This window comes from Ranitomeya imitator, chromosome 7 (genome assembly GCF_032444005.1).
Source record: "Ranitomeya imitator isolate aRanImi1 chromosome 7, aRanImi1.pri, whole genome shotgun sequence".
Classification (NCBI taxonomy): domain Eukaryota; kingdom Metazoa; phylum Chordata; class Amphibia; order Anura; family Dendrobatidae; genus Ranitomeya; species Ranitomeya imitator.
In genome coordinates, this window is record NC_091288.1 from 104,980,908 (window position 1) to 105,005,148 (window position 24,241).

At 46.2% G+C, this 24,241-nt stretch overlaps 1 protein-coding gene across 2 annotated transcripts in view; it reads right to left on the minus strand.

The window, feature by feature from the left end:
- Positions 1-14,562: 14,562 nt before the first annotated feature.
- Positions 14,563-24,241, minus strand: part of METTL21A (methyltransferase 21A, HSPA lysine) — a 30,262-nt gene continuing 20,583 nt past the window's right edge. For both annotated transcript variants that reach the window (XM_069733706.1, XM_069733705.1), the window contains exon 4: positions 14,563-16,553. In XM_069733706.1, coding sequence (XP_069589807.1) covers positions 16,165-16,553 — 389 coding nt within the window. In that variant the 3' untranslated portion in view covers positions 14,563-16,164. The remainder of the gene's footprint in view (positions 16,554-24,241) is intronic.

Genomic DNA, 24,241 nt, shown 5'->3' on the forward strand with positions numbered 1-24,241 from the left:
GTCATCCTCTCTGTTCTCCCACTCCTCACCCTGAGAGTCAACCTCTTTCTGTTCCTGCCCTGTCAGCACAGTACAGTCCACAGGCACCTCAAGTATCTGTGTATAAGGTCTGTTGAAGAGGGTTTGGATTCTGCTTGGACTTTACTTTGTCCGGCACTGGATCAAACTGAAAAAAATTTGGCTATTGGTGCAGATTATTTCCTTTTCTTGACTCTGTGAATCTTTGGAGTACACTTCCTATACCCATGGCATACTCAGACTCAGCCATCTGTGGTTCCCAATAGTCAGTTGGGCGGTTGGAGAGTTGCGACATTGGGGAAAACAATGGTAATTGGGATGCCACCTCTGAAGACTGTACTATATGTGATTTTAAGGTAGAGGAAGAGGAGCAGAGGCCATTTAATTCAGCGCTTGCCATCTATACACATGTTCTTTCGGGCCCTCATCTACAAAGCGCATCGCTCTGCAGCTTCCAAAGAAAGGGAGTGGAGTAGCCCATCCAGTTACAGAAGTTGTAAAAATGCTGCACAATTGCTCACTGCAGCAAAACAAAGCCCTCATATCATACCTGTCTCACAACCCTAAACAGCTATTCAGTACTTTCAATTCTCCCCTCCCTCAATCAACTCCCCCTCCATCTCAGCTGAAGACTTTGTTTCACTACCTGTGAACTTAACCCAATAGTGTCCCACCTCATTCTAAACCTTACCAGTCTTCATCCCAAGCCTATCCCCTCTTCAATCTGTTGCTAACAACTGGTGTCTTCCCCTCCTGATTTAAACATACCTCAATTACACCAATCATCAAAAAGCTCACCCTTGACTCAACCTGAGTCGAACTATTGCCCCATCTCATTTCTCCGCTATGCCACCAAACTACTGAAAGAACAAGTCCATTTTGAATTGTGCTCCCACTTTTCCTCTTGCTCCCGCATTATCCGCTTTCAATCTGGCTACAGACAGCAGCATTCCACTGAAACTGTGGTGACTAAAGTCACCAATGACCTTCTAACCGCCAAATGAAAGCGACACTAGTTTGTCCTCCTCCTTCTCCTGGACTTGGCATCTGCCTTTGACACAGTGGACCAATCCCTCTTAATACAGACTTTATGACCTCTTGCCAATACAGACTTGGCCCTTTGTTGGATCTCCTCATACCTAACAGACAGAACACTAAGTGTCTCCCACTCACTCACACACCACCACATCTTGCCCTCTATGTGTCAGTGCTGCCCAAGGTTCAGTTGTAGGTCCAGACACTATACTTAAGTTGATGCGGGTGGTCCCTTTCAGAGGGAGGGAGAGCATGTGCCCTAAGTAGGGTTGAGCGAAACGGATCGGACAAAATTAAAAAATTGCTGACTTTTGGCAAAGTCGGGTTTCATTAAACCCGACCCGATCCTAGTGTGGGATCGGCCATGAGGTCGGCGATCTTCGTGCCAAAGTCACGTTTTGTATGACGCTTTCAGCGCCATTTTTCTACCAGTGAAGGAGGACGCAGAGTGTGGGCAGCGTGATGACATAGGTCTCGGTCCCCACCATCTTAGAGAAGGGCATGACAGTGATTGGCTTGCTTTCTGCGGCGTCACAGGGGCTATAAAGGGGCGTGCACACCGACCGCCATCTTACTTCTGCTGATCGTAGCATAGGGAGAGGTTGCCGCAGCTTCATCAGAAGAAAGGATATAGTTAGGAAGGGAAGATTAAGCCCCGAAACTGCTTGTGCTGTAGAGATTTCCTTTATCCAACACCACCATTTGTTTGCAGCGACAGTGGAGGCTATATTTTTGTGCATCAACTCTGTAGCTTATTAGGCTGCCTTATAAGGCTCCCTGATAGCTGCATTGCTGTTTGCATGCCGCTGTGCAAACCAACTGCCTTTTTAAAAATCCTGTTGCTCCTTTCTGCACAGTTATCTTGTTTATTTGTCCACACTTTTTGTGTGTAGCAGTCCTTTTTATTGCTGCCATACTTTTCCTGAGATCATTGTAGGGAGATTGAAATTGTACTACAGTCCTTGTATTTTTTCATATATCTTCCAGCCACTTTCTGCCACTTACATTGTGTTGCTTTATACACTGGGCCTGAGTTTTGGTTGTCTCCCCCCAAAAAAGTAAGATTCAAATTGTCACGAAGTGGATATACTTCTGTGCTGTTAGTTATATCAGCCAGCCACTTTCTGCCACTTATATTGCGTTTGTTATATACACTTGGCCTAAGTTGTGGTTCAGTCTCCCAAAAAAAAGAGGGAGATTCAAATTCTCACAAAGTGGATATACTTCTCTGTTAATTTGTCGTATATCAGCCAGCCACTTTCAGCCACTTACATTGTGTTGTTTTTTTTTTGCACAGAGCCTGATTTTTTGTTCAGTCTCACAAAAAAAGAAGGGAGATTTAAAATCTCAACACGTTTATATACATCTTCTACCTTGTTTTACAGTACCATATAACGGTTGTTATTTTGGTTAGATTTTCCAAAAAATGAGGAAGTCAGGTGGAAGAGGCCGTGGGCGGTGGTTGCGAGCTGGTACTGATGGTGGTGGTGGTGCATCTGGTGGTAGTGGCAAAAGCACAATAGCACCTAAGGCTGGAGGTGTTGAGCCAGCGTCATCATCTGGCTACACAAGGCCTCGAAGGCTCCCTTATCTGGGAGTAGGAAAACAGCTTTTAAAGCCGGAGCAGCAGGAAAAAGTTTTGGCTTTCCTTGCTGACTCAGCCTCTAGATCTTTCGCCTCCTCTTCAGAAAGTTCCAAATATAAAAGCAGCGAGTCGTCAGTGGGTGCTCCCGGTCAGGAACAAGATGCTTCCTTGTGTCCTTCACCCAAACCAAAAGTGAACGATGCGTCATGCAACACTACAGGTTACTCCATGGAGCTCTTTACACATACCGTGCCTGGGTTAGAACGGGAAATTGTTAACTGCCCATTAGAAGATGAATCGGACATGGAGTGCACTGATGCACAGCCACAGCTAGATTATAATGCTGTTCCATTGACTCAGATCACCACATTGCCCTCGCAATGTACTGTGCCAGAATCTGACCCTGATGAGACTATGGTGCCCTGTCCTGAATGCTATAGCACCTTACATGGTAACACAGAGGAAGGTGCACATGACATTGAAGAGGAGGTGATAGATGACCCAGTTGTTGACCCAGATTGGCAGCCATTGGGGGAAGAGGCTGCCGCTGCCAGTAGCTCAGAAGCGGAGGAGGATGATCCGCAGCAGCCATCTACATCGCAACAGCTGTCATCTGGCAGGCCCATATCAGGCCAACAACATTTGTCAAAAACAGTTTTAGGACAGCGTGGCCATCCGGTGAAAGTAGCACAGCGTGCAATGCCTGAAAAGGTATTCCATAGTAGGAAGAGTGCAGTGTGGCAATTTTTTAACCAAGATCCGAATGATCAGTGCAAAGTTATCTGTAATGCATGTAAAGAAGCTGCGGAGACACCATCACGTGTTTCTCGACGCAAGCAGTGAATAGCCAGGCCTTTCCCCGGGAAGGAACAACCACGGGAAGGGCAGCATCCTATGAAGGAAAGCCACCTATGCCAAGCATGGTATCCATCCACAGACAGCTGTTTCGGGGTTTTTGACCCTCATCAGTGTGGAGTAGGAATCTGGCTATTAGGAGCAGTGCCTAGTAAAAAGGCTATAAAGGCACAGATGATTGGCCTCGGGGAGACCAAAACATCCAACACCGCGGAGACACCATCACGTGTTTCTCAACGCAGTGATTCCAGAACACTGCCCCCATCCCTTATAGGAAATATGCAGATGCATGTAAAGAAGCTGCGGACCTACCCAGTCAACACTACTTTGCGAGAAAAGCCATCCCAGCCCTCCACCAGCATGTCAAAGACCGCATTGTCCATGCACTGAGGCAATCAGTCAGTAGAAAGGTGCACCTCACAACAGATGCATGGACCAGTAGGCATGGCCAGGGACGTTACGTGTCCATCACGGCACACTGGGTTAATGTGGAGGATGCAGGGTCCACAGGAGACTGCCATAGTGGGACAGTTCTGCCTACCCACAGTTTAGGAAACAGTTGGCTGTAGGCGTTCGCCACCCCTCCTCCTCCAGAAGTGAAAGCTCGTCCATAGAGCGCAGTCGCATGACCACTCCATCCGCAGCTGCCAGTGTTGCACACGAGGTGTCCCATTATCGAACAGCTAGTGGTAAGCGTCAGCAGACTGTGTTAGAAATGAAGTGTTTGGGCGAGAACAGACACACCGCGGAAGTACTGGCCGAGTACTTGCAGCAACAAACTCAGTCATGGCTGGGTAGTGTACATCTTGAGGCAGGCAAGGTAGTCAGTGATAACGGAAGGAATTTTATGGCTCCCATAGCCCTTTCAGAACTGAAACACATACCTTGCCTGGCTCACACCTTGAACCTGGTGGTGCAGTGCTTCCTCAAAAATTATCCAGCGTTACCAGCCATGCTCCTGAAGGTGCGAAGACTTTGCTCGCACATCCGCCGGTCGCCCGTACACTCCAGCCGTATGCTCAACCATTAGCAATCGCTGAATTTTCCCCAGCACCCCCTAATAAATCGACGGTGGAACTCCACACTGCACATGATTCAGAGGCTGTGCGAACAGAGGCATGCTGTAATTAATTTGTGGGAGGATACACATACACTGGCAGGCAGTTGGATGGCAGACATGGAGTTGTCTGGTGTGCAGTGGTCGAAGCTCCAAGACCTCTGTCAAGTCATTCAGTGTTTTGAGGAATGCGCACGGCTGGTTAGTGCAGACGACGCCATCATAAGCATGAGCATCCCACTAATGCGTCTGCTGATGCAAAGTTTGACGCACATTAAGAAGCTGGCGTCTGCAGCCGAGGAGGAGGGAAGCCTTGATGACAGTCAGCCATTGTCTGCTCAGGGAACTCTCCTGGACGAGGTGGCGGACGAAGAGGAGGAGGATGATGGGGATGAATATTTATGGAAGGAGGATGCTTCACAAGGGGCAATAGAAACTGGTGGCGTTGCAAGGTCAGGTACAGGGTTTTTGCGAGACAAGTGATGTTGATTTGCAAGAAAGTGCTCCTCAACCCAGCACAAGCAGTGAATTGACACCTGGAACATTGGCCCACATGGCTGAGTATGCCTAGCATATCCTAAAAAGGGACCCCCACATTATCAAAATGATGACCGATGATGATTACTGGTGGGCCTGCCTCCTGGATCCACAATATAAAAAGGAAAATTACAAAATATCATGCCACATGAGAACCTTGAGCAAATATTGGCTACCAAACCAGCAACTCTTGTAGACCGTTTGGTTCAGGCATTCCCAGCCCACAGTGGCGGTGATGGTTCTCACACGAGCCGTAGGGGGCAACATGGCAGAGGTGTTAGAGGTGCACAAATCCGAAGTGGCGTTGGACAAAGGGGTTTTATGACCAGGTTGTGGAGTGATTTCGCAATGACCGCTGACATGACAGGTAGTGCTCCATCGATCCAAAGTGACAGGAGACAGCATTTGTCCAGTATGGTTAAAAACTACTTTTCCTCCCTTATCGATGTTCTCCCTCACAGGTCATTCCCCTTTGATTACTGGGCATTAGGGTTGAGCGAAACAGATCGGCACTTTTCAAAAGTCGCTGACTTTTAGCAAAGTCGGGTTTCGTGAAACCCGACCCGATCCCACTCTGGGATGGGGTCGGCGGTCTCTACTGAAAAGTCGGGTTTCGAGATATATATTTATTTATATTAACTTCAGCGCGATATAGCAGGAAAGCCAGTAATTCAATTACCGGCTTTTCATTTCTCCTGCCAAAACCCGACATGATTTGAGACATGGTTTACATACAGTAAACCATGTCATATCCCCCTTTTTTTTTTTTGCATATTCCACACTACTGTTAGTAGTGTGTATGTGCAAAATTTCAGCGCTCTAGCTCTTAAATTTAAGGGTTCAATCGCGGAAAAAATTGGCGTGGGCTCCCGCGCAATTTTCTCCGCCAGAGTAGTAAAGCCAGTGACTGAGGGCAGATATTAATAGCCTAGAGAGGGTCCACGGTTTTTGGCCCCCCCCCTGGCTAAAAACATCTGCCCCCAGCCACCCCAGAAAAGGCACATCTGTAAGATGCGCCTATTCTGGCACTTGGCCACTCTCTTCCCATTCCCATGTAGCGGTGGGATATGGGGTAATGAAGAGTTAATGTCACCTTGCTATTGTAAGGTGACATTAAGCCAGATTAATAATGGAGAGGCGTCAATTATGACACCTATCCATTATTAATCCATTTGCATTAAATGGTTAAAGAAAACACACATTATTAAAAAGTATTTTAATGAAATAAAAACACAGGTTGTTTTAATATTTTATTGTATGCTCAATCCACTGGCTGAAGACCCTCGCTCTGTAACAAATAAAAAATAATAAACCAACAATATACATACCTTCCGTAGATCTGTAACGTCCCACGTTGTAAATCCATCTGAAGGGGTTAAAATATTTTACAGCCAGGAGCTCTGCTAATGCAGCTGTGCTCATGCAGCTGTGCTCGTGGCTGTAAACCCCAGCGAATGAAGGTAATGTAGGTCAATGACCTTTCCTCTGCTCCTAGCATTCTCATGGTATGTTTTTCCAACCTGCTCCCCTGCTTTGTCTGTCTATGAAGTGCACATAATACATCACCCAGCTTTCCACACAGACTTTCCTCTGCTCCTAGCATTCTCATGGTATGCTTTTCAGCTAACCCCAGCTTACCCTGTGATATTTATGACCTTGTTTACTCAGGCCTGATTGTATGCATCTGGTCCACTCTTAATTCTCTGACCAAGATGAGCAGAGACCACTCCTCTCTGCTTCACACCTGAACGCACTTAGTTTGCCATATATTGCATAGCTCAAGTCTGCAATGACTTCAGTCTGCAGTGTGATCCCTTAGAAGTGTGGATTATAGAAGAATTAAAACCGGAATTGAACCTGAAGGGAACTGAAGGTAACTGGCCACAGTCATTGTAAACAATGTTTCTGTTTGTTTTCACTTTCACCCCTATAATCCTTCACTTTCTGCTACCTCCCCCAATCCCCACACTAAGTAAGGAATTGTTCATCTCCTCTTCAATCCTCCCCATCCACCTCACCTCCTCCTCAGAACTGATCCTTAACATACAATCTTCTGTCTCCAAGCACAGACAGCCCCCTCATGCCCTCTCCCACCTGCCAACACTTTCTCTGCTCCTTCTCACTGCTGGTGATATCTCCAAATCCTGGTCCTCCTCACCATATTCCCACAATCATTTCTACCTCCCATCCACGCTCTAGCACAAACTTCCGTAACCTCTCTAACCTTATACCCATTCGCCCAGCCCCCGCCTCCCCAGTCCCACTAACAGGAGCTCTGTGGAACGCTCGCTCTGTCTGCAACAAGCTCTCCTACATCCATGATCTCTTTGTTACTACCAAACTTTCCTTCCTCGCCATCACCGAAACCTGGCTCTCCCCTTCTGACACAGTCTCCCCTGCTGCACTCTCTTACGGTGGCTTCCACCTTTCCCACACACCCCGCCCCAGCAGCAAACATGGCGGAGGAGTTGGTTTTCTCCTGTCAGATAACTGCTCCTTCACCCCAATCCCACCCTCTGTTACCCTCCCTTCCTTTGAGGTGCACTCTATGCGCATCTACTCCCCCACCAACCTCCAACTGGCTGTCATTTACCGCCCCCCAGGGCCAGCCACCGCCTTCTTTGACCACTTCACCACCTGGCTACTTCATTTCCTTTCTGCGGACATCCCCACTATCATCATGGGCGACTTCAACATACCCATTGACACTTCCCTCTCAGCTGCCACTAAACTTCTAACTCTCACTTCCTCCTTCGGCCTCACTCAATGGTCTTCTGCAGCCACTCACAAAGACTGTCACACACTGGACCTCATCTTCACCCGCCTCTGCTCTCTATCTAACCTCTCTAACTCACCTCTTCCACTCTCTGACCACAACTTTCTCACATTCTCATCCCTCTCCACTCCATGTCTACAATCCCCACCCCACAAACTTTCACACCCTCGCAGAAATCTTAAACATCTTGACCTACATTCATTCTCCGAATCCCTCCTCCCCCTCACAGACATAAGTTCCATACACAATGCGGATGACGCTGCTGCTCTATATAACACCACAATAGCTGTAGCTATTACACATACCAAAGCTCGCAAAATCAACAGACAGCCCTGGCACACCAGCCTGACCAAAGAACTGAGGCAAGCTTCCAGGGCTGCTGAGCGCAGATGGAAAAAATCCCACTCTAACGAGCACTTCATCGCATTCAAACAGTCCCTCACTACTTTCAAGACCACACTCGCCACAGCTAAACAAACCTACTTCTCATCTCTCATATCCTCTCTCTCTCACAGCCCTAAACAGTTATTCAACACCTTCAATTCTCTACTCCGTCCCCCAGCATCTCCTCCCTCCCCACTTATCTCCGCTGAAGACGTTGCCTCATTTTTCAAGCAGAAGATTGATAGCATTAGACAGTTTTGGTCAACAACCCCCAAAGCCCTTCCTCCCGATTTCCCAGCCCTCCACCTCCAAAACCAACTTCTCCACCATTACCGAAGATCAACTCTCCACTCTACTCTCAAGATCGCATCTCACCACCTGTGCACTTGACCATCCCACCTCATCCCAAACCTCACCACAATCTTCATCCCAATCCTAACCCATCTCTTTAACCTATCACTAACAACTGGTGTTTTCCCCTCAAGCTTTAAACATGCCTCCATCACACCTATCCTCAAAAAGCCCTCTCTTGACCCATCCTCTGTATCTAGCTATCGCCCTATATCACTTCTCCCCTATGCCTCCAAACTACTGGAACAACACATTTACCTTGAACTGTCCTCCCATCTCTCTTCTTGCTCCCTCTTTGACCGCCTACAATCTGGCTTCCGGTCACACCATTCCACCGAAACTGCCCTAACTAAAGTCACCAATGACCCCTTAACCGCCAAGAGCAAGCGACACTACTCTGTCCTCCTCCTCCTCGACCTGTCGGCTGCCTTTGACACAGTGGACCATTCCCTATTATTACAAACCCTCTCATCCCTTGGCATCGCAGACTTGGTCCTATCCTGGATCTCATCATACCTAAAAGACCGGACATTCAGCATCTCCCACTCACACACCACCTCCTCACCTCGCCCTCTATCTGTCAGAGTCCCACAAGGTTCAGTCCTTGGGCCCTTGCTCTTCTCCATTTACACCTTTGGCCTGGGACAGCTCATAGAATCTTATGGCTTTCAGTATCACCTCTATGCTGACGACACACAGATCTACATCTCTGGACCAGATATCACCTCCCTTCTAACCAGAATCCCTCAATGTCTGTCCACTATTTCATCCTTCTTCTCCGCTAGATTTCTGAAACTTAACATGGACAAAACAGAATTCATCATCTTTCCCATCTCACGCGACCCCCCCAACGAACCTATCCATTACAGTAAATGGCTGCCCACTCTCCCCAGTCCCACAAGCTCGCTGCCTCGGGGTAATCCTTGACGCTGATCTCTCCTTCAAACCACATATCCAAGCCCTATCCACTTCCTGCCGACTTCAACTCAAAAATATTTCACGAATCCGTTCATTCCTCAACCATGAATCTGCAAAAACCCTAGTCCATGCCCTCATCATCTCTCGCCTTGACTACTGTAACCTCCTGCTCTGTGGCCTCCCCTCTAACACTCTTGCACCCCTCCAATCTATTCTAAACTCTGCTGCCAAACTAATCCACCTGTCCCCCCGCTATTCCGCGGCCTCTCCCCTCTGTCAATCCCTTCACTGGCTCCCCATTGCCCAGAGACTCCACTACAAAACAATGACGTACAAAGCCATCCACAACCTGTCTCCTCCATACATCTGTGACCTAGTCTCCCGGTACTTACCTACCCGCAACCTCCGATCCTCACAAGATCTCCTTCTCTACTCCCCTCTTATCTCCTCTTCCCACAATCGCATACAAGATTTCTCTCGCGTATCACCCCTACTCTGGAACCCTCTACCACAACACATCAGACTCTCGCCTACCATCGAAACCTTCAAAAAGAACCTGAAGACCCACCTCTTCCGACAAGCCTACAACCTGCAGTAACCACCGATCGACCAAACCGCTGCATGACCATCTCTACCCTCACCTACTGTATTCTCACCCATCCCTTGTAGATTGTGAGCCTTTGCGGGCAGGGTCCTCATTCCTCCTGTACCAGTTATGACTCGTATTGTTTAAGATTATTGTACTTGTTTTTATGTATACCCCTCCTCACATGTAAAGCGCCATGGAATAAATGGCGCTATAACAATAATAATAATTCGCGGTGATGCGCCCCTTGCTGGATGTCTACATATGACCTCGAGCCTGGGAACTTTTCCCACGCTCCAGGGACATCTAGCAGGGGGCGCATCACCGTGAATGAAGGTAACTACAGGTCATTGACATACATTACCTTCATTCGCTGGGGTTTACAGCCACGAGCAGCGCTGCATTAGCAGAGCTCCTGGCTGTAAAATATTTTAACCCCTTCAGATGGATTTTTTATTTGTTACAGAACGAGGGTCTTCAGCCAGTGGATTGAGCGTACAATAAAATATTACAACGGTGTGTTTTATTTCATTAAAATACTTTTCAATAATGTGTTTTTTTTTTTAACTCTTTCATACAATTGGATTAATAATGGATAGGTGTCATAATTGACGCCTCTCCGTTATTAATCTGGCTTAATGTCACCTTACAATAGCAAGGTGGCATTAACCCTTCATTACCCCATATCCCACCGCTACACGGGAATGGGAAGAGAGTGGCCAAGTGCCAGAATAGGCGCATCTTCCAGATGTGCCTTTTCTGGGGTGGCTGGGGGCAGGTGTTTTTAGCCAGGGGGGGGGGGCAATAACCGTTGTCCCTCTCCAGGCTATTAATATCTGCCCTCAGTCACTGGCTTTACTACTCTGGCGGAGAAAATTGCGCGGGAGCCCACGACAATTTTTTCCGCGATTTAACCCTTAAATTTAAGAGCTAGAGCGCCGAAATTTTGCATATACACACTACTAACATTAGTAGTGTGGAATATGCAAAAAAAAGTGGGGATATGACATGGTTTACTGTATGTAAACCATGTCTCATATCATGTCGGGTTTTGGCAGGAGAAACGAAAAGCCGGTAATTGAATTACCGGCTTTCCTGCTATATCGCCCTGAAGGTAATATTTTTTAAAAAAAAACCATAAACTTTCATTGGGTTTCGAGTTTCGGCCGATCCCCGACCCTGACTTTGAAATCGGCCGATCCTATTGAACTCAACCCGACTTTTGAGAAAGTCGGGTTTCGTGAAACCCGACTCGACCCTAAAAAACTAAAAGTCGCTCAACCCTACTGGGCATCTAAAATAGACACCTGGCCTGAAATGACAGAATAGCATTACAGGAGCTCGCTTGCCCTGCTTCTAGTGTGCTATCAGAAAGAGTCTTCAGTGCTGCTGGTTCAATACTGACCGAAAAAAGGACACGTCTGGCTACCCAGAATGTTGATGATCTAACCTTCATTAAAATGAACCAATCATGGATTTCAAATTATTTTGCCCCACCTCCTGCTGACACGTAGCTTGCCTGAAAAATGTCTTGCTTTTGGCCTCCTCTTACGGACTTGTCCAATTTCGCCATTTGCAGCTGCTGAATTTCCCTCATAGGCCATTTTTATACCTCCCTAAATGGGCTGACTCCCCCCATAGGGCCGTGGTCACCACTTGGCGCAAGCACCCGTGCGAGTGCCGTTTGCCTGGACAGGTGGGTGTACCCACTCTTGGGTGATTGCACTGGCACAGGGTCCCTCATAGTACAATGAAGTGTCTCTGACGGTGGTGGTGCACAACCAATGTCAGACACACCGTCGTAATATGAGGGGTCCTGTGCCAGTACCGCCGCCCACGAGTGTTCCCCCCCAGCTCGAACAGTGCTCTACCACTTGCAATACTTACCTCTCCCTGCTCCACTACTGTGTAGTCTGTGCTGTTAAATCCTTCAATGGCACTGCCAATACAAATTTGTTGAAATGATAGATGATAGATAAAATATACAGGGGCCCTGGCCTCCATTTTGACCAGTTAATACTTTGCGCCTACTACCACTGTCTGCTACTCAGCAGAGGAGCCCACCCCTGTACCTAGCTATGCCGCCTGTTTAGTCCTGTTACCAATTTTGAACTGCTTTTAGCCTACTTTTGTATTTGGGCCTACTAACCGTGTCTGCGCCACTCATTACAGTTGTCCTCTACTGAACAAAGCTATGCTGCCTGTTTAGTCCTGTTACCAATTTTGAACTGCATTTAGTCTACTTTTTTATTGTGGTCCTACAAACTGTGTCTGCGCCACTCATTACAGTTGTCCTCCACTGAACAAAGCAATGCCGCCTGTTTTGTGCAAAAACTCCCTATACCATGGATTCTGTTGAGAGCAGACTGTACATCTAATATTTCCCGTTGATGGGTTAACACCTTTCCCCATTTTGTACACATAAAAATCACTTCCTGGTTTGCTCACATATCTTTCTGTACCACCTAAACGATGTAAACTCTGCTGCTACTTTATACTATGTATTAGTATTCAGCAATATAACATCAGCTAACTTCCCTTATTTTCCTTTCTACTTCATGCCATTCCGCAGCTTGAATTCTGCCATTCTGATGGATTTCACATACTTTATACCTTCTAAAATTCTTCACATACTTAACACCTTCGTGTTCTGCCACTATCTGGGGGCCGTTTTCTCTTCAGGAAGTAAAAGACCCTCCTGATGCCTGGCCACCTTATTTCCCATGGCAAAAACAAACAAACAAAAATGGAAAAAAACAACAACAAAAACTTCAAAAAGACTGGTATATAAAATCAAAAAAAGAAAAAGAAAAAACCTTCAAAAAGTTGGTACAAGAAGTTGAAACCAAAAGAAAGAAAACCATCAAAAACTTGGTACACAACCAAAAAACTTAAAATTTTGATACAGAAGGAAAAACTTCAAAGAGTAAAAAGTTAAAACTGCGTTCCTTACACTTTGTCTGTGCTCAAACGCAGTCAGACACACTTCCCCTTTTCTTATACTGCTGTATCCAAAGTCACCAAAATCATGCATCTAAAAACAAGAAGCTCACAGCAAGTTACAGATACCACTTAGTTTCACTTCTTTCAAAAAAATTGCTACACTGTAGCTAGCACTTGTCTCAGAATGCAGAAACAGGAAACTTTGCAAAAACAGATGTGACAGTGTGATTTACAATGGATATATCTTTGCTAGCAGCAGAGAAGTGTGGAGAAGGAAAAAAAAACCCTTCTCTTTACAATTGTATGCACTTACAACTGTTATCACTTAAAGCAACAGTACATGACATGAACAAAAATAGATACAGACCTTCCGGGAGAAAAGATGCCCTCTTTATTGTCCTGTGACATGTGCAGGTTGCTCTAGGAACAGACTACTGCCAATCGCACTGGGCACACCTGTGCCCGGGTCGCCTGAGTGACAAGCACAACAAGCGGGGATCCTACCACCCCGGTCCGGTCGTCCTAACTGGCTCGCCGGCACTACGGGAATCTGCAGTAGCCCTATAAGTTATCTCTACCCGAGCTTGGAGCCTGGGACCACCTGTCCCAGGACTACCTGTCCCTCCTATGCACGTTAATCCTGCAATAACTTATTGAGCGATTTGACCTGCTGTCTGTTACCCAGCAACCACAAACAAAACAGTCACTGTTCCAACTATTTCCCGGATCTACACAGACATAGAACACATACACGGCACACAGCAGACACCTTGACATATCCCCAGGGTTTGGATACAGGCTTGGACTTACGCTACCTGGGAATGCGGTGGTGATCACACCTGACCGGAAAGAGGTATAGACCCGGACTGGGCACAGGGGACTTTCAGGTAAGATGATATTTTCTTACCTTACTTATGGAGCTGCGCAGTCTCTGTCCCGTGAACCAAGGCCGTGGCCAATACCGCCGTCTCTCCGGTAAGCAGGGTCCCCGTGCGTTTCGTCCATTGCCCCGCGTGCAGGCACCAGATGTTATGGAAATTTGGTTTGGATAAATCTATCCCTGTGAGTGCTGTGGCCGTTCCCAAAAAACTGAGTATTTTGAGCGATCATCAAGAATGGACTGTACACCATTGTGACAGAAAGGCATTCCATCAATACATGGATTTATAATTGCATATAGAAAGGAGGTAGTTAGGGGTGGGTAGTTAATTACCATATTGTCTAGCTCCTCTGTTATTGGTTATCGAAATATATAGGGAATATTGTGATTAATGCACATGCTGATTAAGCAACTAAAATGTAGCGGTCACATTTATCCTGCTATTCAGCAGGATTCTTAGACATTAGTTCAAGACATCTGGCCTAAGTTCCGGTTTTTGGGTGTCTGGAAAGCACCGAGGAACCATCTGGCCTAGCTCATGTGGTCAAGTTGAGCAATTGATTATAAACTAGCTGAGTATATAGATATATTTGCGTTTATATGAGTATATATGATTATAAAGGAGTATACATGCAAGTGAGATCTACATGATATATATATTTCCATCACAGTGAAACAAAAGATACAAAACAGAAAAATAAATTGCACAATACTCCTTTAAATTTAACATAACTAGCAGTTTGCTTTTCAGAGTATTATACACCTGGATGATATATTTTAATTGAGCTGAATCCATACATGTCATTCAAAGGAAAAACATATATAAATAAAAGGCAATTATATTAACTCTTCCAACTGTTTATTTTCTTTATTATATTTGCTATTTTTTTTTATGTCTCAGAGCATATTTTTGGATGTAATGGGAACATAAGCAACTTTTGATTACACTCATCTCTACAGGGCAACAATTAAGGCTACTTTCACACTTCCGTCTTTATAAAGACGTTGCAATGCGTCATTCTGTGAAAAAAAATGCATCCTGCAAAGTTGCCTGCAGGATGCGTTTTATGCACATAGACTTATATTACCGACGCATTGCGACGTATGGACACACGTTCCATACGTCGTGCACTGGATGCGTCAGTAATTGGCGGACCATCGTCACAAAAAAAAGTTCAATGTAACTTTTTTTTGTGCGACACGTCCGCCATTTTCAACCATTTTCAAACTCCGCCCTCTCCTCCCCAAAACTCATAATGGGCAGCGGATACGTCTGAAAACTGCATCCGCTGCCCACGTTGTGCACTATTTTGCACAACGTCCCTCGGTAAGTCGGGCCGACAGTTTGCGACGGCCCCGTACCGACGGAAATGTGAAAGAGGCCTAAGTGATCTATAATGGTATTACCAAGGAGGGTCTCTGATACAATACCCGGTGTAGTCAACTATTGCTCCCAAATATTTATATATTTCTTATAGGACTTTTTAATGCATATTCCGCTTTCTAGATACAGAACGTTGTTCATTCTGGACTTTGCTCTCCACCAGGGTTTGAAAAATCAATCAACTTTCAGACTTGGGGAAAAAAAAAAAAAGTTCTAGAAATCGCCAGTGCCATAGTGGAATCTGAGTGCACCCCATCACCCAACATTTCAAGTATGCATATTTTGGGCTCTAATTGAATTTGTATTCCAAAAATTGTGTTTATAAGTACAGCTGCCTCTTCCCAATAGTCACCAATTCTTAAGCACTCCCATAACATGCAAACATGCATCAAATGAGTGTCTTTAAGTCCAAATCTAGGGCACAAGTCTTACACCCATTTTGAAAAGAACACTAAAATGTAATGAATTTTAATGTGCACATTATAACCAAAAGAGAAGAGTTCTCCAGACAGGAAAGGAGAAAATACTGTAGCTTGAATTACTTGAAGCTTATTGACCTCTCCTTGGTGCCATAAAACTTTTTTTGCCTTTCAATTCAGAGTCAAATTAAAGAGAACGGTGAATTTAATAAAATGATCACACCAGCCTCACCCATTAAATAATATGTACGCATCGGAACAGAATCTATTGCTAAAGTATATCGGGAGTTATTTATTTCTCAAGTGGTATATATAAATAACATCTGAGTATAAAAGATCTTGTGAGGCATAAACCATATACTAAGAAAAAAAAAAAATCAATCTTCATGAAGAAAGTAAGTTTCAGATTTTTGTAAAAAAAATTTTTTTTCATCTTTCAAAACTCTTCTCTTTGAGCCTTCTGAGCTTTGAAGATGTGGATGTCTACATCTTTGTCATAATGCACTAGATCCACAGTAAAATGTTTTCTCATCTTATCTAGAAAGTTGTGGTCACGCTGGTACCGGAGTCTACATGATAACAAGATCACAGTGTGCGCTGAGCTCAGGTGGATTATAGTCTTTAAAAGGTCTTGAAATGTTTCTTCAAGATAAACTATATCTGCTCCCAATATCACATCAAAATGGGAAAAATGCTCCAGTCCGGTTCCCCAGGTCAATGGTTTCACAGACACTTTGTGCTCTAGAGCTTTAGGAAGGTTATCATGGACATTTGACTTGAGAAATTCTATTGCCAAATCTCGATCCGTTAGAGTGACATCAGCACCTAGAGAAGAAAAGTATTACATGTGAAAAGCATTTGATGTTCTATTAACTGTTTGGCTTCTTTTTCATAATCATAATATATTTTCAAAGGCATAAGAACCCCTGGACTCATAACTAAACTGCAAATGGACAATAGACAATTAAGCACAATTTAGAGGATAAGAAAGGAGGATAAAGTGTGTGGGGTGTAGTAATCTCGTAAAAGATTAGTGATCGCATCATATCTTGTATAAACATGGAGGTAGGACATGTATTATGTAAGGGTACCGTCACACTATACGATTTACCTACGATCACGACCAGCGATACAACCTGGCCTTGATCGTAGGTAAATCGTAGTGTGGTCGCTGGGGAGCTGTCACACAGACAGCTCTCCAGCGACCAACGATGCCGAGGTCCCCGGGTAACCAGGTTAACATCGGGTTACTAAGCGCAGGACCGCGCTTAGTAACCCGATGTTTACCCTGGTTACCAGTGTAAAAAAAAAAAAACGCACATACTTACATTCCGGTGTCTGTCCCTTGCCGTCTGCTTCCCGCACTCACTGACTGCCGGCCGTAAAGTGAAAGCACAGCACAGCGGTGACGTCACCGCTGTGCTCTGCTTTCACTTTACGGCCGGCAGTCAGTGAGTGCGGGAAGCAGACGGCAAGGGACCTGACGGACACCGGAATGTAAGTATGTGCTGTTTTTTTTTTTTACATTTACGCTTGTAACCAGGGTAAACATCGGGTTACTAAGCGTGGCCCTGCGCTTAGTAACCCGATGTTCACCCTGGTTACAAGCGAACGCATCGCTAGATCGCATCGCTAGATCGCTAGATGGGTGTCACACACACCGATCTAGCGATGACAGCGGGAGATCCAGCGACGAAAGAAAGTTCCAAACGATCTGCTACGACGTACGATTCTCAGCAGGATCCCTGATCGCTGCTGCGTGTCAGACACAGCGATATCGTAACGATATCGCTGGAACGTCACGAATCGTACCGTCATAGCGATCGAAATGGCACTGTGTGACGGTACCCTAAGGTTAGCATGCTGGTTCACAACATACTGTTTATCTGAGGTAACTCAAATATATATGAAACTAAATACTGATGTCTTTCCAACATCCTAAAATGAGAGGTTTAGGGACCCATCTAAACTGAACATCCTCACGATCAGCTGTTAGCTGCTAAAGCGGCAGGATGTAAAAACTCTGAACGGTGATACAAAATACAGTTCGATTAATTCTGTAGAGTGGGTACTAGAGAACAGCTTTTATTCAAAAGAAAGGAGCTGTCCGTCAGCACCTGGGAGTGACCACTACACAATGAATAGAGCTGTGTTTTGTATAACAGTTTATCCCCTTAGCGACCGCCGATACGCCTTTTAACGGCGGCCGCTAAGGGTACTTAAACCACAGCGCCATTAATTAACGGCGCTGTGGAAAAAGTGAATAGCGCCCCCCAGAGTCGGATTTTCTCCGGGGTCTCGGCTGCCGGGTGTAGCCGAGACCCCAGAGAACATGATTCAGGGTTTTTTTTAACCCACCCCGCATTTGCGATCGCCGGTAATTAATCGTTTACCGGCGATCGCGTTTTTTTTTTTTTTTTTTGCGATCTCGTTTTAATTTCTCTGTCCTCCGATGTGATCGCACATCAGAGGACAGAGAAAAGGGGTCCCAGATAGCCCTCCAATACTCACCTATCTCCCCCGATGCTCCTCGTGGCTCCCGGTGGGCGCCGCCATCTTCAAAATTGCGGGCGCATGCGCAGTGCGCCCGCCGGCACCGGGAGAATCTTTGGGGTCTCGGCTGCCGGGGGTAGCCGAGACCCCAAAGAGCATGATCGGGGTCGGTTTTACCGACCCCTGTTTTGCGATCGCCGGTAATTAACTGTTTACCGGCGACTGCAAAAAAAAGAAAAAAAAAAAAGTAAATTGTAATTCTCTGTCCTCTGATGTGATCGCACGTCAGAGGACAGAGAAATAGGGGGATTCGGGGACCCTAGCATACTCACCTGTGTCCCTGGGTCCTCATGCTGCTCCTCCTGGCTGCCGGGGAAAAGAAAATGGCGGGCGCATGCGCAGTGCGCCCACCATCTGTCTCCATCTGCTGGCCGGCAGGAGAACAGCAGTTGGGGCTAAAATTAGGGGTAGGGTTAGGGGTAGGCTTCTTTCACACTTACGTCGGTACGGGGCCGTCGCAATGCGTCGGCCCGACATACCGACGCACGTTGTGAAAATTGTGCACAACGTGGGCAGCGGATGTAGATTTTCAACGCAGCCGCTGCCCAATCTATGTCCTGGGGAGGAGGGGGCGGAGTTACAGCCATGCATGCGCGGCCAGAAATGGAGGATGCGACGTACAAAAAAATGTTTCATTGGACTTTTTTTGTGCCGACGGTCCGCCAAAACACAACTGATCCAGTGCACGACGGACGCGACGTGTGGCCATCCGTCACGATCCGTCGGCAATACAAGTCTATGGGCAAAAAACGCATCCTGCGGGCACATTTGCAGGATCCGTTTCTTGTCCAAAACTACGGATTGCGACGGATGCCAAACGACGCAAGTGTGAAAGTAGCCTTAGGGTTAGGGTTGGGGCTAAAGTTAGGGCTAGGGTTGGGGCTAAAGTTAGGGTTAGAGTTGGGATTAGGGTTAGGGTTTGGATTAGGGTTGGTATTAGGGTTAGGGTTGGCATTAGGGTTACGCTTGGGATTAGGGTTAGGTTTGGGATTAGGGTTAAGGTTAGGGTTGTGATTAGGGGTGTATTGGGATTAGGGTTAGGTTTGAGGTTAGGGTTGAGATTAGGATTAGGGGTGTGTTGGATTTAGGGTTTTGATTAGGGTTATGGTTAGGGTTGACATTAGGGTTGTTTTGGGGTAAGGGTTGTGATTATCGTTAGGGTTAGTGATTAGGATTATGGATCAGGTTGGGATTAGGGTTAGGGGTGTGTTGGGGTTAGGGTTGGAGCTAGAATTGGGGGGTTTCCACTGTTTAGGTACATCAGGGGGTCTCCAAACACGACAGCCAATTTTGCGCTCAAAAAGTCAAATGGTGCTCCCTCCCTTCTGAGCTCTGCCGTGCGCCCAAACAGTGGGTTACCCCCACATATGGGGCATCAGCGTACTCGGGATAAATTGGACAACAACTTCTGGGGTCCAATTTCTCTTGTTACCCTTGTGAAAATAAAAACTTGGGGGCTACAAAATCTTTTTTGTGGAAAAATATATATTTTTTTTTATGACTCTGCATTCTAAACTTCTGTGAAGCACTTGGGCATTCAAAGTTCTCACCACACATATAGATAAGTTCCATGGGGGGTCTAGTTTCCAAAATGGGGTCACTTGTGGGGGATTTCTACTGTTTAGGCACATCAGGGGCTCTGCAATCGCAACATAATGCCCACAGACCATTCTATCAAAGTCTGCATTCCAAAACGGCGCTCCTTCCCTTCCGAGCTCTGCCATGCACCCAAACAGTGGTTTACCCCCACATATGGCGCATCAGCGTACTCGGGATAAATTGGACAACAACTATTGCAGTCCAATTTCTCCTGTTACCCTTGTGAAAATAAAAACTTGGGGGCTACAATATCTTTTTTGTGGAAAAAAAAATATTTTTTATTTTCACGACTCTGAATGCCCAAGTGCTTCACAGAGGTTTAGAATGCAAAGTTCTCACCACACATCTAGATAAGTTCCTTAAGGGGTCTAGTTTCCAAAATGGTGTCACTTGTGGGGGGTTTCCACTGTTTAGGCACATCAGGGGCTCTCCAAACGCGACATGGCGTCCAATCTCAATTCCAGCCAATTCTACATTGAAAAAGTAAAACGGCGCTCCTTCACTTCCAAGCTCTGCGGTGCACCCAAACAGTGGTTTACCCTCACATATGGGGTATCGACGTATTCAGGAGAAATCGCACAACAACTTTTGTGGTCTAGTTTCTCCTGTTACCCTTGTGAAAATAAGAATTTGTGGGCGAAAAGATCATTTTTGTGTAAACAAAAGCGATTTTTTATTTTCACGGCTCTACGTTATAAACTTCTGTGAAGCACTTGGGGGTTCAAAGTGCTCACCACACATCTAGATAAGTTCCTTAAGGGGTCTAGTTTCCAAAATTGTGTCACTTGTGGGGAGTTTCCAATGTTTAGGCACATCAGAGGCTCTCTAAACGTGACATGGCGTCCGATCTCAATTCCAGCCACTTCTGCATTGAAAAAGTCAAACGGCGCTCCTTCACTTCTAAGTTCTGCGGTGCGTCCAAAAAGTGGTTTACCCCCATATATGGGGTATTGGCGTATTCAGGAGAAATTGCATAACAAAATTTATGGTTACATTTCTGTTTTTACACATGTGAAAATAAAAAAAAAATGGTTCTGAATTAAGATGTTTGCAAAAAAAAGTTTAATGTTCATTTTTTCCTTCCACATTGTTTCAGTTCCTGTGAAGCACGTAAAGGGTTAAAGGGAACCTGTCACCCCGTTTTTTGAGATTGAGCTATAAATACTGTTAAATAGGGCCTGCGCTGTGTGTTCCTATAGTGTATGTAGTGTACCCCGATTCCCCATGTATGCTGAGAAATAACTTACCAAAGTCGCCGTTTTCGCCTGTCAATCAGGCTGGTCAGGTCGGGAGGGCGTGGTGACATCTGTGGTTCTTCCTCAGCTTTACGTTGGTGGCGTAGTGGTGAACAAGCAGCGCGTGATCTGCGCTGTAATCCCTTGCATCGGTGGGGGCGGCCATCTTCCTGGGGCCGCGCGTGCGCAGATCGAGTGCTCTGCTGCACGGGGCTTCAGGAAAATGGCCGCGGGATGCCGCGCGTGCGCATTAGAGATCGCGGCGGCCATTTTCCCAAAGTCGAGATGCAAACTCGGCTTTGGGAAAATGGCCGCCGCGATCTCTAATGCGCACGCGCGGCATCCCGCGGCCATTTTCCTGAAGCCCCGTGCAGCAGAGCACTCGATCTGCGCACGCGCGGCCCCAGGAAGATGGCCGCCCCCACCGACGAAAGGGATGACAGCGCAGATCGCGCGCTGTGTCTTCACCACTACGCCACTTCGCCACCAACGTAAAGCTGAGGAAGAACCAGCGATGTCACCACGCCCTCCCGACCTGACCAGCCTGATTGACAGGCGAAAACGGCGACTTTGGTAAGTTATTTCTCAGCATACATAGGGAATCGGGGTACACTACATACACTATAGGAACACACAGCGCAGGCCCTATTTAACAGTATTTATAGCTCAATCTCAAAAAACGGGGTGACAGGTTCCCTTTAATAAACTTCTTGAATGTGGTTTTGAGAACCTTGAGGGGTGTAGTTTTTAGAATGGTGTCACACTTGGGTATTTTCTATCATATAGACCCCTCAAAATGACTTCAAATGTGATGTGGTCCCTAAAAAAAAAATGGTGTTGTAAAAATGAGAAATTGCTGGTCAACTTTTAACCCTTATAACTCCTTAACAAAAAAAAATTTTGTTTCCAAAATTGTGCTGATGTAAAGTAGACATGTGGGAAATGTTATTTATTAACTATTTTTCGTGACATATCTCTCTGATTTAAGGGCATAAAAATACAAAGTTTGAAAATTGCAAAATTTTACAAATTTTCGCCATATTTCCGTTTTTTTCATAAATAATCGCAAGTAATATCGAAGAAATGTTACCACTAACATGAAGTACAATATGTCACGAAAAAACAATCTCAGAATCAGCGGGATCCGTTGAAGCGTTCCAGAGTTATAACCTCATAAAGTGACAGTGGTCAGAATTGCAAAAATTGGCTCGGTCATTAAGTACCAAATTGGCTCTGTCACTAAGGGGTTAAACCAGCAGTTGTTGGACCAAATAACAGCTTATCAGTGGGAGTGCGGTGTTTTGGACCAGCACCTATTTCATACTGATGACCTATCCTATGCCGCGATCGGACAACCCCTTTATATCTCATCTACATTGATTTTCACTGCATTAAAAAATGTAGCTGGAAAATTTGCAGAGCGCATACACCACATGAATAGCGGGTCATACGGGTGTGCATATTATTAGAAAATATAGATCATGCTGCTGATGCTGTTGAGCATTCCGATACTGCCAATATCGGGTATCGGCCGATATTCGCTGTATCGGAATTCCGATACCAAGTTCCGATACTTTTGCGATATCGGATACCAGAATCGGAAGTTCCCATAGTGCAATGATGCACTCTCCCCAGTCCCACAAGCTCACTGCCTCAGTGTAATCCTTGACGCGGATCTCTTCTTCAAACCACATATCCAAGCCCTTTCCACTTCCTGCCAACTTCAACTCAAAAATATTTCATGACTCCGTTCATTCCTCAAGCAAGAATCTGCAAAAACCCTAGTGCATGCCCTCATCATCTCTCGCCTTGACGACTGCAACCTCCTGCTCTGTGGCCTCCCCTCTAACACTCTTGCACCCCTCCAATCTATTCTAAACTCTGCTGCCCAACTAATCTACCTGTCCTCCCCCTATTCCCAGGCCTCTCCCCTCTGTCAATCCCTTCACTGGCTCCCCATTGCCCAGAGACTCCAGTACAAAACCCTAACCATGACGTACAAAGCCATACACAACCTGTCTCCTCCATACATCTGTGACCTTGTCTCCCGGTACTTACCTACATGCAACCTCCGATCCTCACAAGATCTCCTTCTCTACTCCCCTCTTATCTCCTCTTCCCACAATCGCATACAAGATTTCTCTCGCGTATCACCCCTACTCTGGAACCCTCTACCACATCACATCAGACTCTCGCCTACCATCGAAACCTTCAAAAAGAGCCTGAAGACCCACCTCTTCCGACAAGCCTACAACCTGCAGTAACCACCGATCGACCAAACCGCCGCATGACCAGCTCTATCCTCGCCTACTGTATTCTCACCCATCCCTTGTAGACTGTGAGCCTTCGCGGGCAGGGTCCTCTCTCCTCCTGTACCAGTTATGACTTGTATTGTTTAACCCCTTAACGACCGCCGATACGCATTTTAACGGCGGCAGTTAAGGGTACTTAAACCACAGCGCCAAAAAAAAAAAAAAAAAAGCAATGTGTAATTCTCGGTCCTCTGATGTGATCACACATCAGAGGACAGAGAAATAGGGGGATTCGGGGACCCTATCATACTTACCGGTGTCCCTGGGTCCTCCTATGTCCTCTTCTGCCCGCCGGTGTCTTCATGGGGAAAGAAAATGGCGGGCGCATGCGCAGTGCGCCCGCCATCTGTCGCCATCTGCCGGCCGGTAGGAGAAAACAGTTGGGGCTAAAATTAGGGTTAGGGCTAGGGTTGGGGCTAAATTTAGGGTTAGGGTTAAATTTAGGGTTAGGGTTGGGGCTAAATTTTGGGTTAGGCTTCTTTCACACTTACGTCGGTATGGGGCCGTCGCAATGCATCGGCCCAACATACCGACGCACGTTGTGAAAATTGTGCACAACGTGGGCAGCAGATGTAGTTTTTCAACACATCCGCTGCCAAATCTATGTCCTGGGGAGGACGGGGCGGAGTTACGGCCACGCATGCACGGTCAGAAATGGCGGACGCGACATACAAAAAAACGTTATATTGAACGTTTTTTGTGCCGACGGTCCGCCAAAACACAACTGATCCAGTTTGCATCTCGGCTTCAGGAAAATGGCCGCCGCGATCTCCATCTGCGCACGCGCGGCATCCCGCGACCATTTTTCTGAAGC